A 12,929-nucleotide genomic window follows, 5' to 3' on the forward strand; every position below is an offset into this window, starting at 1 on the left:
GTGGTGGTGCGCTCTGTGGAAGTCCACGGCCGGCTAACGAACTATGTGATGTCACTAAATTTAAATTTCCAACAAAGAACGTCTTACTCTTTAACCATGCCTTAACTTTCCCCAAATCATAGGACTGCTCCAACACACGTTTTGTGTGAGGGTCTGTTTGATGGTTTGATCATGGAGACTCGGCGTCTCTGTAGTTTGATTGGAGCATGATGGATGCTTCAGGATGGGAGGTGTGGGTTTGGATAGAGGTCTATATACTTAGTATTTAAGCCTCTAGATGGAAAAATACGGTTTGAGAAATTTTTAAAAGAGGCAAAACACAATATCATTAATAAGAATAATCCACTTTAATCAAACAGGTTACTCCACATTCAATAAAGAGACACACATTGGAAGATTAGAACTAAAATCTAAGCATGAGACAGCCGAATCTTACTTGAAACAGCTTATCTGTTAAACGGTTTCTAAGTTTATATTTATCACAATTAAATTATTGTTCACAAACAATTTTTTCCAATGAACAATTTTATAATAATAATAATGCCCCATGATGTGCAGTTCAATCAATCAATCACGCAACCCCTCTCTTTAAAACTGCATACTCTACTTACATATATACACAATACAATATTGACTTTCTAATACTCTTAAGTAACAACATTTGCCCCCCTTTTTTCATCAAGAGTTAGAAATTAGCTCATAAAATGAGTTGATGATATACTCAAATCATCTAGATTCCAAATAATAATTTAAAAAAAAACATACAAGGAGTACATCTAGAATGTTACCAGTCTTGTCAGTGAGTTTATAAATAAATAAGACAAATACAATAACAATGCTAGTTACTGTCAAGATAGCAGAAAAGCCAGATAAAATTCCTATTATTACATTAAGAAGTGCTCTTCCCTCTCCACTACGAACAGTCAGACCACAAAGCTTTAGCTCATAACTCAACTGTGTTAACGGTCTTTATGAAAGTTGTCCATTCCTTCCAATCATTTATTTAGGGATGTTAGCAGCTGGTCACTTCTGCTCCTCTACATCTTTTCTGCTTCTGCTCCAGCCAATATTCCTTCCTATAATTTTCTCAAGGACCACTTGGAATGCCTCAAGACCTGATGGCATTTTAGGAGGATGCGCACCTGCTGCTTTAGTCTTTATTCTGCCAAAATGGTCCAATAGTTCCATTACAAGAGGACATTGCCAAGCAAAAATCAGGAATGTGTCCAATTACTAGCAAAATGCTTTTGAAAAAATAAGTTTTTTTTTAAGGGTTAAAATTGTTACAAATTATGAACTCAATGTAAATTGAAGCTGTACTTAAACACCAAGAGACAAACAAAAAATAACTATACAAAGAAACACAACTTCTAAAAATTGCCATCACAGAAATGACAGTAGCTGTACCAGCCACTTGGCTCAACTCCTACTAGCATTCACTTGAGAACATAACTTCATCTTCCGAGGTGCAAACCAAACATTGTCACATCCTACATATACTACATCACAACGCGACAATGAAGCCCTCACAGCTGAGCCACATTCGAGTTGTCACGGTGGAATGTGACCATTGATATTTGGTTTGCGGCGTATTCCTATGTGCTGGGTAGTCTATAAAACAGACAAAATAAAATACGAATGAACATCTTCCATTGGATATTTGAAGGTGGCAGGTTATAGTTTGATAATGATTATTACAACACAGTCTTAATACATGAGTCATTTTGCATCTGAATGCTATATCATATTCATAGCCTAATTTTGATGTCTGACAAAGAAAAACACAAAGCAAGCAAAGAACCAAAGAGGTTTTAGAAGAAAAGTATAACCATCATACCCAGTAAATTTGAATGTGAGCCATTTCCAACTACATGAATGGCAGCTGAGAACATGCAAGAAAAGAAGCAGCTTGGTAGCCATTAATGGGACTGTAACCTACCTTCCCTGTACACAAGTTAAGATCTCAGCAAAACACCTGGTCATTGGTGCGGATAAGAGGTGCTCGTTCGTCCTCAGTGCTCGCTCTGTTCAGACAGTAGCCCACTACGTAAGAACACACTGTTCTACAACTGCATGCATTTCCAATCAATAAGAAGAATAAACAGAGCTTTGAGAACTATAAGAAAAACTTAGGTAAAGGCATCATAAGTAAAATAATAATAAATTAATATCATGCAATTGAAATTGAGCTAACATTAGTGTAAAACATCAGTAAATTAAGAGTAAACAAGACATGCACTATGACCTGGCTGTGGTAAGATAATTTTAGTTTATCCTTGCAATGTACCAATTATTTTTCACAATTCAAAACATGGGGGATTTCGAGTTGTGGAGGTAACCAAAAATAAATGCATTAACCAAAAAAGTACCATGCACAGTCTAAAAGACCTCTAAGTTCTGGATTTACAGCTTATCTGTCTACATTATTTCAGGCGAACCAAAGTACTTTTTAGTTCTACAAAAAAAGCAACATGACACCACACACACAATCAAGGAAACATCAAGAACAACAGAAAAACCTGTTTATAACATTGATGTTGGAAAGTACACTATGGTATGTCTTTCAAAATGATAGATAATAATGTTAGAGTAGGCAATGTTATAACTAGGTTCCACTGTAATCAAAATGATATAAAGAGATGTGCTAGCATGCTTTAATAGAAAAGTTTTTAAAGAACTTACCCTGGGCTAAACAAAATTTCTTTGCGTCCATTGATGTAAAATACACCAGCAAAGGATAAACCCAAAACAACAATTCCAAGAACCAATGTTATCACTTCTTGATAAAATGGAGGCTTTAGGAACATTCTGGCAGTCAATTCCGGCCACACGGATTCAGTCCAAGTGCTGTATTTTCCAGAAGCCATGTCATAGCCTACAAGAAAATAAATAAACATAATTACTAGAGCCATCTATGGGACATCTGTTATAGCAGATCCCCAAGAAAGTTCACAATTTTTACAAACCATCTATAATAAAAGCAGGGCTAACAGCCGAAGAAAAGTTCATTGTTGTTTGCAGACAAACTTTAGGGCTTGAGGAATTATTCCACTGGGAGCTCACCCAAATATATTGGTACACCTTATTTTTTAAAAAAAGAGGGGAGGGAGCGGTTAATTGAATGAAATGGAAAATTATTTAACAATTTTCGGAAAGGATTTTAGTACCTGATCGGTTGAAGCATTATTATGACAGTCAGTTTCATTGAACTTAGTTGGACTGCCTGTCAGAAGAGCCATTGCAGCTCCAGTGAGAATAGACACCAATGAGTAAACATGAGAAACTCCTACATAGTAGGACAAAGGCTTCTCTTCCCCTTCAGAACTTCCAGCAACAGCAGATTGGAAGAGAGAGCAGTTGTTTTGCTCCAAGTAGCAGTGCAGCAGTTCATCCATCTAAGAAAGAAAATTAACTAACCTTGAAACACACCCTTCTTAAAAACACTTGATGTAACAACCTATAGGCAAATAAATTACAATTCACTTACCAGGTTTTTGTCTGCAGTAAGAGAGCCCAGATACTCCTTGTTTGTAACATGTTCATACAATGAATGGGCTATAGTTGTTGAAACATTTGCCAAATATGCTTGAATGCTATCATTTGGTACTTCTGATTTATTGGCATATATGTAGTTCAGCGAAGCAGTGTCGTCAAAAACACTATGGTAGTAGCTATAAAAAAAATTTCACATAAGTATCTTGTTGAATTGAAACAATTGACCATAATGATGTATAGGGTGAATCATGAACACATACTTGTTACTGTACTGTGCTGCATGTTCTGTAAGGACTAAACCTGGAATGTCAGGCCGCTCAGCAAGGAAGGTTTGTAATGAAGCAGGGGGCAAATTTCTTGAAGCTGGCAATTTGTCACTTATAGGAACACCTAAACCATTCCCATTCCTCTGCAAGATTTTAATAAAGTTTTTGACCTGAAAAACAAAATAAACAAGAGAAGGCAAAACATTAGTCTCCTAGTATGTAAAAAGTGCAATATGGACCAGAAATCATCCTAAAATTGTATTTGTACCTCTGAAGAATCCTCTAAGCGGTGAACATAGAGAGGCTGTCCATCAGCTGGTTTTTTAAGTTGGCTTAATTCAATGAATGGTCCAATGTGTTGTAGTCCAATTGGTGGTGGCTGAGCGACAGATGGATCTGGCTTCACTGGGAATGTCCCTTGTTTCATATCAAAAACGATACGGCTGGATCCAATATAGTCATAGGATTCTCCAGCAAGGAGCAGAAATAGAACATTTTTGTCTGAATTACAAATAAAGAGGGTTCCAAATATAGAAAATCATTTGTTGAAGAAGGGTTTCGCATGGTTACTTGTATAATTCTACAGATCCATACCATAGTTTTCTTGTTGAGGAATCATTCGGAATAGAAGTTGAGCCGTAGAAATTAGGGTCACAATACCAGAAACAGCTCCAATAGATGCTGGAACCAACCCATCAAACATAGAAGTTGAATCCATGCGAGCAGCTAAAACTGCGATGGAACCATTTGCTTCTGTTTGCTTTGAACTTCTTTGATCCAAGCCATTGCCTAGTTGGTGGGTTGAGCGGGGAAATAATGTTTGCCAAACATTGCGGCCACCCAAAGGATCACATGAATTGACTAGAATTAAATGCACAAATAAGTAAGACACCAAGTTCACAAACAAAGACAACAAAAAACAATCGCAATGTAGTTACCTTGAGAAAAGAGGGTTTGGTAGTTGTTCCTTTTCATGCATTTCTTTGAATTTACAGCAGCATACATATGAGACTTAAGTTCGAGAGCACACAAAGCCCTTTCAAGCTGTTCGCCAGGGTGTGCAACTGCATTATGTTTCTGATAACACTGACACCAAAATTTGACAAAATTAAATATTTACATCAGTAATTTATAAATTCAAGGCAGAAACCAGAGACAAACTTACTTTGTACAAATGATCAATGTGGGACTTATCAGTGACATAGAAAATGGGAAATTTCCAATCCATAAGGAGCACAGATGTTCCATGAGGGTTCCATCCACTTTTCTCACCAACACTACATGTTTGACCATAAAGTTGGGACAGGCCTGAATATCTATTAGGACATGTGTCTTCATGCGAAAAATGAAGTGGCTTTTCAGCTGAGCTATTGTTGATCATTACAACACCATTGACTTTACCAGAGGACTGCAGGGTCAACAGCAAAGACCTGACATCAAAAAGGAAAATAAGAAACTTTTGCATCGTAAAGTAATTTTGCATAAAAGTACATAATGACTGCATAACAAACCTGGTAAACATTGAAGGGTGCACAACAGCAACATAGGGACCTGCCAAGCCATTACTCACTAACCAATCCGAATCAGCTTGATTTTCAATAATATGGACAACACCTACGTTACCCGATCTAGAGGCTGAAAAATGGCAACACAAATGTATTAGGAACTCACTTGACTTAACAACAAATAAAATATTACATAGCGTATACACATCCGACAAGCTTACATGAACAACCGAACTGATGGGTTCCATTGAGTCGTCTGAAGCAAGCATACGCCCCCTCTATGTCCTCGTACATTTGATACCTAAGACGTTGGCTTTCCCCTGAAAGATAATAAGATAAATTAAGTCTATAGGAAAAGAATTTAGAAAAAAACAACAAGAAAAACAATAGCTGTCAAACAGATTTATAGGTTAGGTCAAAGAGATGTATCAGGTATAGAGTACTGCAAGATCAATATAAACACCCACAAGGATAAACTCCCTTTGTGTGTAAAAAAAAATACTCAGGTAAAGTTAGTGAAACAGTCTAAAACAAGAGATACACAAGAGATATTGTTTGACTGAATTCCCATCACAACGCATCTCTGGGCAAAAGAACCAAGATATCCCAATGAAATTTAGGTGAAACCGCAGCTGACTATCCAACTGTACTTACCATTGCAACTGTATAGTAATAAAACTAACAGAAAATATGAAACAATTTGAGAGAAACCCATATTCATCCGGCGGCGCTTTCCGCCTATCACCACCACTGCCACCACCACCACCACCACTACCACGACAACGGGGCCGGGGGGGGGGGGGGGGGGCAGCGGCTAGGGGAGGTTGGGTTTTGGGGAGGTGAGCGGAGTGAGCGGTGGCAGCGGTGGCTCCCGGTGAAGTTGGCCTCTTTGAGTTCGGAGTATCTGCTCTGGGAGAAAATAAGCATTTTGGCGCTAGATTTTCTACTCAGAATGAGATAGACGGTAATCTGGGGGGGGGGGGGGTCAATTTTTAAAGGTTTCCTTCTCAGTGTAAGGTGAGTCAAGGGATGGTGAGTCAGGTGGGTATAGTGGGTGGGTAGGAGGGTAGGATGGGGAAAGGAGAAAACAAAAAAATAAGACATAAACAGCATCAATGGGCCATTTTATTTCACCCAAATTCATGCTAAAACTGCCAGTTGCACAAACACATGGTTCACAAAAAGTGCACTTCAATTTTTACTAATGACTTGCCCAAGGAAAATCAGTTCTCTTAAATTAAAATTGTACATAAAAATTGTAATAAATTATCTCATAGAAGTCGTCCACGGCATTCCAAGCTACCACATTGACAGATAATTTGTTTATCTGGCACACTGCCGACATCATAATTGTAATCCCAAGTGAGTTCTGCGCCTGCTTTAATATACTGCAATGCAAAGAAAGCCACCCAAGGAAAACGGAGGTCATGGGTGTCAACAAATACATTTTGTACGAACACATTAGGACTACAGGAATGCTGTAATTAAAAAATACACCATTATTAAGTCTCCTGATTGATTAGGTTGATTCTTCTGGGTGCTTGAGAATTAAATATCAGTTACTTACATTAAGGTAGCGCCCAATGTTTCCCACTTGATTTGCATCCATAATATAGACACGCTCATTTGGTCCATAAAATTTGCGAACTGATTGAAAGCGTCGAACTGGAGTATCAGTAATAGGTGTCTTTGTTAAGGGCTTTGGTGTAAAGCTTGAAGGCAGACGTTCTAAAGGAAAGAGGATAAAATATATTGAGAAAATTTAACAAAGCTTTAAAAAATGCAGGGAATTTCTGTATTGGCATACCCATTTTGTCATCATCACTCCCGTCATCATCTTCAGCATCATTTTTCTGAGAGGTTTCTCTTCTTTTGCTCCCTTTATCACCTGCTGCAAGGATAAATATGACAACTAATTTACAAGCCAGGTGACAAAATCCAGAAAGGAACTATGAATGATGAATTGATACATTACTATTTCTACTGTCATCCCCAGAGTCCAAGTCAGCTGCAGTTCTCTTCCGTAATCGAGATCTGCAATAGAAAAATGGCTATTGTTATCAAGAGATTACAGGAATTGAATAAATTTCAAACAGATTAATTACCTAATGGAAGCATCTGAGTTACTATCCAGTGAGGCTTTCCGTCCTGACTTGTAGTCAGAGTCACTTTCTCCTTTGTATCGGCTTCTCTCTGCATTTTCTGAAAATTTACAAACAAAACTTAGTTGTATAGCCATGACATGAAAGATAAGCAGAATAGTGGCATGTGTTGTTTTTTAGCTGTTTGTGTTTTAGTTTGTTAGGTTTTTATCTTATGATTCTCTATAATGAAACCTACTGTCTACAAAATCTTCTTCTTCTTCTTCCTCTTCATCTTCAACATCACTCTCATAGTCCTCTTTCATACGCTCCACAACTTCTATGTAGTCTAATTCAGCAAGGTAATCATCACCTTCTAATTCACCAATCTGGAAAGAAAAAGAAACAACAAATATGTTGGTGAAACAGAAACTGGTCTTCATTTTATTATTCTCTACAACCTTGAATCCAATTTTTTCAGTCACTACAACAGTACTCACAGTATTTGCAGTTTCTTCAGTATAAAGGTATCCAGCATAGATACAAATAAATGTTCCCTTTGGGATATCATTCACACATCGTAAACCCCATCCTTTGTTTGGTGTTTTGAACAGCTGTAACTGCAACTGCAGTGGGTGCTGGACAACTCTATTCAAGCATGTTTTCTTTGAACACTTGCACCTGCAAATAATGCACAATACTGTAAATAAATAAAATGGTTCAGTTATGAAATGAGGGAAAATGGTTCGAGGGAAATACATACTGTTCATTGCATTCATAAATGCCAGTGATAACACGCTCCTGTAGTCGTTTATAGTAATAACCAACATTTGGATCCTCCACACCACCAGGGTATAGCGCAGAACCCTGTATAGTAAGTTTCCAACAAGCACACTTTTCTTTGTTCTGCAAGTAAGACAAAATTCATGTAGAACTTGCACCAAACATTTTCTCAAAAACATCATATTTAGTACTTTTCTAAACTGAACCTACTTGACAATCATCAGTACAATCACAGCCACATAGGAAGGCAGGATCATTGTTTAATGGCACACCTTCATACGGTTCGCGTTGATTTTTGTAAATTAAATTAGCAGGGAGCGAATTATCTACATAGTTGATCAATGGTATTTTAACATTTTCTCTGCCACATGTAATGTCCTGTTATAATATAAAAAGAAAAACAATTGAAAACCCTGAAGTATTAATTGAAACACAGCACTCAACACATAAAAGAAAAGAAAAGAACTTAGCATACCTCCTGCACAATATGTTTTTTTAATTTATCTGTGAGAGTGAATTCGGACAATGCATTGACCCAATAGTCAAAGTCAAATAAATCAACAGACATTTCCGATTTACAAATGCGTAAATACCTATGCAGTTCTTGCATGTTTCGTAACCTTCTCCCACAAGGAGCAGTATAAAGGATTGTGCTTTTCTTCTTAAACCTTGGTAATTCCCTACAGAAAAAAAAATACCTTGTATAAAATAGTCATTTTGCCTAGATGAAACAAAAAAGAAATTCTTAATTACCTTTGCCACCCACAGTAGAGAGGGATTGACAATGGATTGTAACCTCGCATTTTCACAGGGTCATACTTAATCCATCCAATACAATGGGGGCCACATGTATGAGGTTGAAGTCGCTTAGGCATGAGAGCATCCTTAGGCAGTTGTAGTTCCTGCATATGGAAAAGCATCAGTGTTTCAGAACATTGTTTGGCCGTTCGTTTCAATGTTACTCATTATTATTATAATTATGTTTTACAGTCTTACCTTAACAATACCAATGTTATCTGGGCTGAAAAACAGAGTTTTAGAGGTTGGCGTCTGTGGAATGACAGCATGAATTTCATGTTTCTTAGATGAAGTACTCTTTCTAGCTACAGCACGGACAACTGTTGATGGCGCTGATACTGCAGTGGGTGCTGGAAAAAATAAAATCAGCACTCAAATGACCTCTGCCCCTTTTATTTTATTCATTCACATAAAGACAAATCACAAAGAAGTATTTACCAGCGGGTTCACTGCCTTCATCTTCAATTCCAGTGTTCTGAGTATATTCTACATATGGTTGATTTACCTTTGAATATACAAAAGAACAAAAATTAGCTCTTGAATAGCTCCACCCCAGATCAAATTTTAAGACAGAATAGATAAAATGTACATACCCTTCTTACACCCATTCCACGCATGCGAGTTATTGTGCCTGAGCCAACTGCCTGAGCCTCAGCTTGTTTGGACAGTTCATTGAAAAGGGGATGTAATCGAGTAGATCCCCGATAAATCCACTCTGTGCGCTTATCAGCATCAAAACTCATTTTGACTAAGGACCCATCAACTTCTACTACTCGGGCAATCCACCATTTACCTGGAGAGGAAAAGACCGACAGATGAATAGAATGCTCTTGCTGAACTCATCATAGTTTGACCATTAATTTCCTCCTTACCATTCCATTCGGTTTTAACAACTTGGTTTGGGGCCAGTTTCACCATGGGACGTTCAGGGTACTGGTTTAAGTATTTACGAATGAATTCACGTGAGTCAGGATGAATGTCATCCCAAACATTACTAGAACTCTCACAGACTACTAAGATTTTATTATGAGGGACATACTGTGCGTAACCATCATCAAAGAATACTAGATATCTGAAAACAATCATAAAGGTGAGTTATTATGTGACACCACAACCAGATCAAACCTGCAACGCATACCTACCTGTATCGATTATTTGGTTTTGGGGGTTCAGCAATGAGGCCAGAATAGTAGGATCCTCCTTTGTTTTGGTTGTTACTTTCATCATCTTGAAAAACAGCTATAACTCTAGTACCAACCTCCAGACGAACAGAAGCTGGGTTGGGATAAGCCATGTGCTTTCCTTGCACTGTTTTAATTGAGAACTGTTTTTTATTTGCTTGAAGTTCCATTTTTACTTTATACACTGTATTTGTAATCTTTTTTTTTTCACACAATAAAATTTAAAAAAAATAAAAGTAAAAGTTATTAAATTTAACAAAATGATTTTAAAACACAAACAGTTTTTTTATAAAGGTATATGAGCTTACATAATTTGCAGCAGATGTGTTGGTAACATCGATTACACGTCCACGGAGCCAAACACCAAAGAAACTCATTTTCATGACATATACAATATCATCTGTACGTGGTTTGGGACGCACAAGGGGTCCAATTGGAGGTAATGGAGCTTGAGGAATATTAACCTCCCTGAGAGCAACAATTTCCTGACTCTGTAAACACACACAAAAACCATAAATAGAAGTATTGGTGTAATTTACATCAAATTGAAAGACATCAAATTGAAAGGGGAAGAAAGCCTCTCCCTAAAGTAATCAGTACTAACACATCCATCAAGACTTGTTGGAGATATTGGCCTGTGAGGTGAATGCAGTGAATGATTTGTGACTCTCTTCATTGCAACTCCTCGGTGCGGCATAAATGGTTGATATTCTTGAATATTTTGAGGATACTTGGTGGAAGTATCAAATTGTTGAGGTGTTGTTGAGGGCAGTGTAAGAGTTGCTGTATCAAGGCTTGGTACTTGCTGTAGAATCATTGCAAAACAAAGATGAACAACAAAGCTACACAATACTTCACAAAATTTGGAACTAAGATGTATACATACTCTTATGATAGCGTTGTGCTTTTCATACACTTTCTTACGCATTTCATCAATATCTTTTTGGAGCTGATCATATTGGTCATCAATCTTTTTCCCTTCCACTAGTGAGGCAACATTTAGATAGTTAATAGCAGCAGAGTAAATTTATCAAAATTTAACATCAGACCTATCTCTCCCCACAACTGATGTACTTACACTCTAAGGAAGTCATTTTATCTGTTAACATTCCAGTTGCTTCTTTGATCTGGTAATCAAGGTGGTACTTCGAAAAAGATTCATTCAAGGCCATTTCCAAGTTCCTTTCTAGATCAAGGAGTACAGAAAAGGGAAGAGGTTCCTCTGCAACAAAAAAGTCGAAGAATCTCACACCAATCAGTATCAAATAAAAATGAAACAATATAATACAATTTCAGACAAACATGCTCACTAACCATTATCGGAGGTTTCTTCATCAGACTCGAGATCAACAATAGGAATGTCATTAATACGAAAATTTTCATATGCAAACAATGATTCCTGGTGACACAACCTATTGGCAAGTTCCTGGAGAAAACAAACAGTTAAAGGAGATACTGGGAAAGATAGTTTACAGTGTCTCTGAATACATACCGCATGATGATCAACTGCTGCTTGAAAACACTCTGCGCAAACATCATACTTTCCCTTCTTCAACTTGCAGCCATAATAGCTTATCACAAACATGGGAGCACTCTTCAGATCATCGCCAGATTTACAGCCAACATTCAAGCACGTATTTTCTGAATTTCTTTTAGGGTAACAGGTGACTTGCTTGGATTTTTCCTCATCTGTTATATCTACTACATATCTACAAGTTGATACATTTCTTGATTGTTTAGCTTGACCTATAGAAACATTCTTCTCAGCAACATTATTGGCCCCAGATTTCTCTTTGTTGAGCGACGAAAACTCCTCTTGGTTCCGCGGAGGAGACTCTGCCACCTCAATGACATCATCTACCGTTGGGTCGCTTCTACCTTTAAAACCTTTGGACTGCCCACTGGGCACTTTAGGATCTGTTGCTTTGTCTTTGGGCAAAAGCGTGGACTGATTCTTTGCCACTGAATTACTTGGAGTTCTTACGGAAGCTGAAGTAGATGGTTTGCTTTTCTCTGTATTTGAAACTGAAGGGGGAAGATCAAATACCTCAATAATATCATCTGTACCAGATTTATCCTTGGCTGAGTGTTTCTTAGGTACATTTTCAGCTAAGGAAGAGAGTAATGGCAATCTTTCATTGATTGGTATAGGAGTGAATACTTGAATATCTTCCGTTTTGTCATTTTTTGAAGACACTTGAAGCTTCTTCAATGTATCAGAGCTTTGCTTTGACGCGCTTGTTGAAACTCCGCTTGATGGTGGATTTGCTTTCTCTGGCTCAAATATAATATCATCATCATCATCATCTGAAATTTCCAGTATCTCTAGAGGCGCCGAGGGTTTGTTCGGTGGTTTAGGAGTTTTGGGTGTCGAAGCTGGGGTCTTCGAAGCACCAAGCTGGATCGGAGTTGTCATGATACAATCATCATCAGTGAGATCTACCTCCATGATGTCTGGAAAAAGAACCAGGGAAAAACTCTGAAAAAGTTGACGGGACACGTTCAAATTAAAATTTTGATTCTCTCTTTTGTCAATTACCTTTCGGCTACAGACTGCAATATTCAAGCAGAAAACTGAAATGCAGTCCGAATCCACATAACCTAGACGGAATCCGCGCCTCGATGTTAAACACCGGGCAAATACTTGAACCTAACAATTAGAGTGGCTTAGGGGATGTTGCCATTGCATTTTTAACGGTTCCTCATTTTCGACTGGAAGATTCAACATTAATTGTTGTTTCTTTTCGATAGAGTTTACACTACAACCACGACGGCAGCAGTATCAACAGAAAAAATTATTTTTAAATTGAACGACGGGCC

General features: G+C 37.7%; 2 protein-coding genes across 4 annotated transcripts; both read right to left on the reverse strand.

The window, feature by feature from the left end:
* Positions 1 to 325: 325 nt before the first annotated feature.
* On the reverse strand, positions 326 to 6,048 carry LOC117650096 (nicastrin). Of its 2 annotated transcripts, XM_034393396.1 has the most exons (14): positions 5,921 to 6,048; positions 5,488 to 5,586; positions 5,273 to 5,396; positions 4,927 to 5,191; positions 4,700 to 4,847; positions 4,356 to 4,622; positions 4,030 to 4,262; positions 3,756 to 3,931; positions 3,488 to 3,671; positions 3,168 to 3,395; positions 2,967 to 3,081; positions 2,683 to 2,875; positions 1,940 to 2,024; positions 326 to 1,611 (listed from the first exon to the last, which is right to left on the reverse strand). In XM_034393396.1, exons 1-13 carry the CDS (start codon positions 5,985 to 5,987, stop codon positions 1,964 to 1,966), a joined length of 2,160 nt encoding a protein of 719 aa, XP_034249287.1. In that variant the 5' UTR covers positions 5,988 to 6,048; the 3' UTR covers positions 326 to 1,611; positions 1,940 to 1,963. The 2 variants fall into 2 exon arrangements, with proteins under 2 accessions (XP_034249287.1, XP_034249288.1); XM_034393397.1 differs by lacking the exon at positions 1,940 to 2,024.
* Positions 6,049 to 6,369: 321 nt separating this feature from the next.
* On the reverse strand, positions 6,370 to 12,906 carry LOC117650092 (histone-lysine N-methyltransferase eggless). Of its 2 annotated transcripts, none has more exons than XM_034393390.1 (23): positions 12,649 to 12,906; positions 11,602 to 12,563; positions 11,424 to 11,535; positions 11,188 to 11,331; positions 10,996 to 11,093; positions 10,714 to 10,914; positions 10,418 to 10,600; positions 10,071 to 10,306; positions 9,801 to 10,000; positions 9,522 to 9,721; positions 9,367 to 9,433; positions 9,127 to 9,278; positions 8,884 to 9,032; positions 8,606 to 8,810; positions 8,341 to 8,508; positions 8,111 to 8,253; positions 7,848 to 8,028; positions 7,607 to 7,736; positions 7,372 to 7,468; positions 7,242 to 7,300; positions 7,074 to 7,154; positions 6,834 to 6,994; positions 6,370 to 6,744 (listed from the first exon to the last, which is right to left on the reverse strand). In XM_034393390.1, exons 2-23 carry the CDS (start codon positions 12,556 to 12,558, stop codon positions 6,538 to 6,540), a joined length of 4,131 nt encoding a protein of 1,376 aa, XP_034249281.1. In that variant the 5' UTR covers positions 12,559 to 12,563; positions 12,649 to 12,906; the 3' UTR covers positions 6,370 to 6,537. The 2 variants fall into 2 exon arrangements, with proteins under 2 accessions (XP_034249281.1, XP_034249280.1); XM_034393389.1 differs by having other exon boundaries at positions 7,074 to 7,157; positions 12,649 to 12,905.
* Between the last annotated feature and the right edge of the window lie 23 nt (positions 12,907 to 12,929).

This window comes from Thrips palmi, unplaced genomic scaffold (assembly GCF_012932325.1).
Source record: "Thrips palmi isolate BJ-2018 unplaced genomic scaffold, TpBJ-2018v1 HiC_scaffold_4, whole genome shotgun sequence".
Lineage (NCBI taxonomy): Eukaryota > Metazoa > Arthropoda > Insecta > Thysanoptera > Thripidae > Thrips > Thrips palmi.

Excerpts from the sequence above, each read along its gene's own strand:
- LOC117650096 (XM_034393396.1), bottom strand. The coding sequence starts at position 5,987 with ATGAATATGGGTTTCTCTCAAATTGTTTCATATTTTCTGTTAGTTTTA. Across the intron at positions 4,848-4,926 it reads ACATTGATCATTTGTACAAA|TGTTATCAGAAACATAATGC; the intron begins GTAAGTTTGTCT and ends TTTTGGTGTCAG. Across the intron at positions 3,396-3,487 it reads TTACTGCAGACAAAAACCTG|ATGGATGAACTGCTGCACTG; the intron begins GTAAGTGAATTG and ends TTTCTTTCTTAG.
- LOC117650092 (XM_034393389.1), bottom strand. The coding sequence starts at position 12,558 with ATGGAGGTAGATCTCACTGATGATGATTGTATCATGACAACTCCGATC. Across the intron at positions 7,469-7,606 it reads AGAAGAAGATTTTGTAGACA|AAAATGCAGAGAGAAGCCGA; the intron begins GTAGGTTTCATT and ends GTAAATTTTCAG. Across the intron at positions 7,158-7,241 it reads TGGGGATGACAGTAGAAATA|CAGGTGATAAAGGGAGCAAA; the intron begins GTAATGTATCAA and ends TTATCCTTGCAG.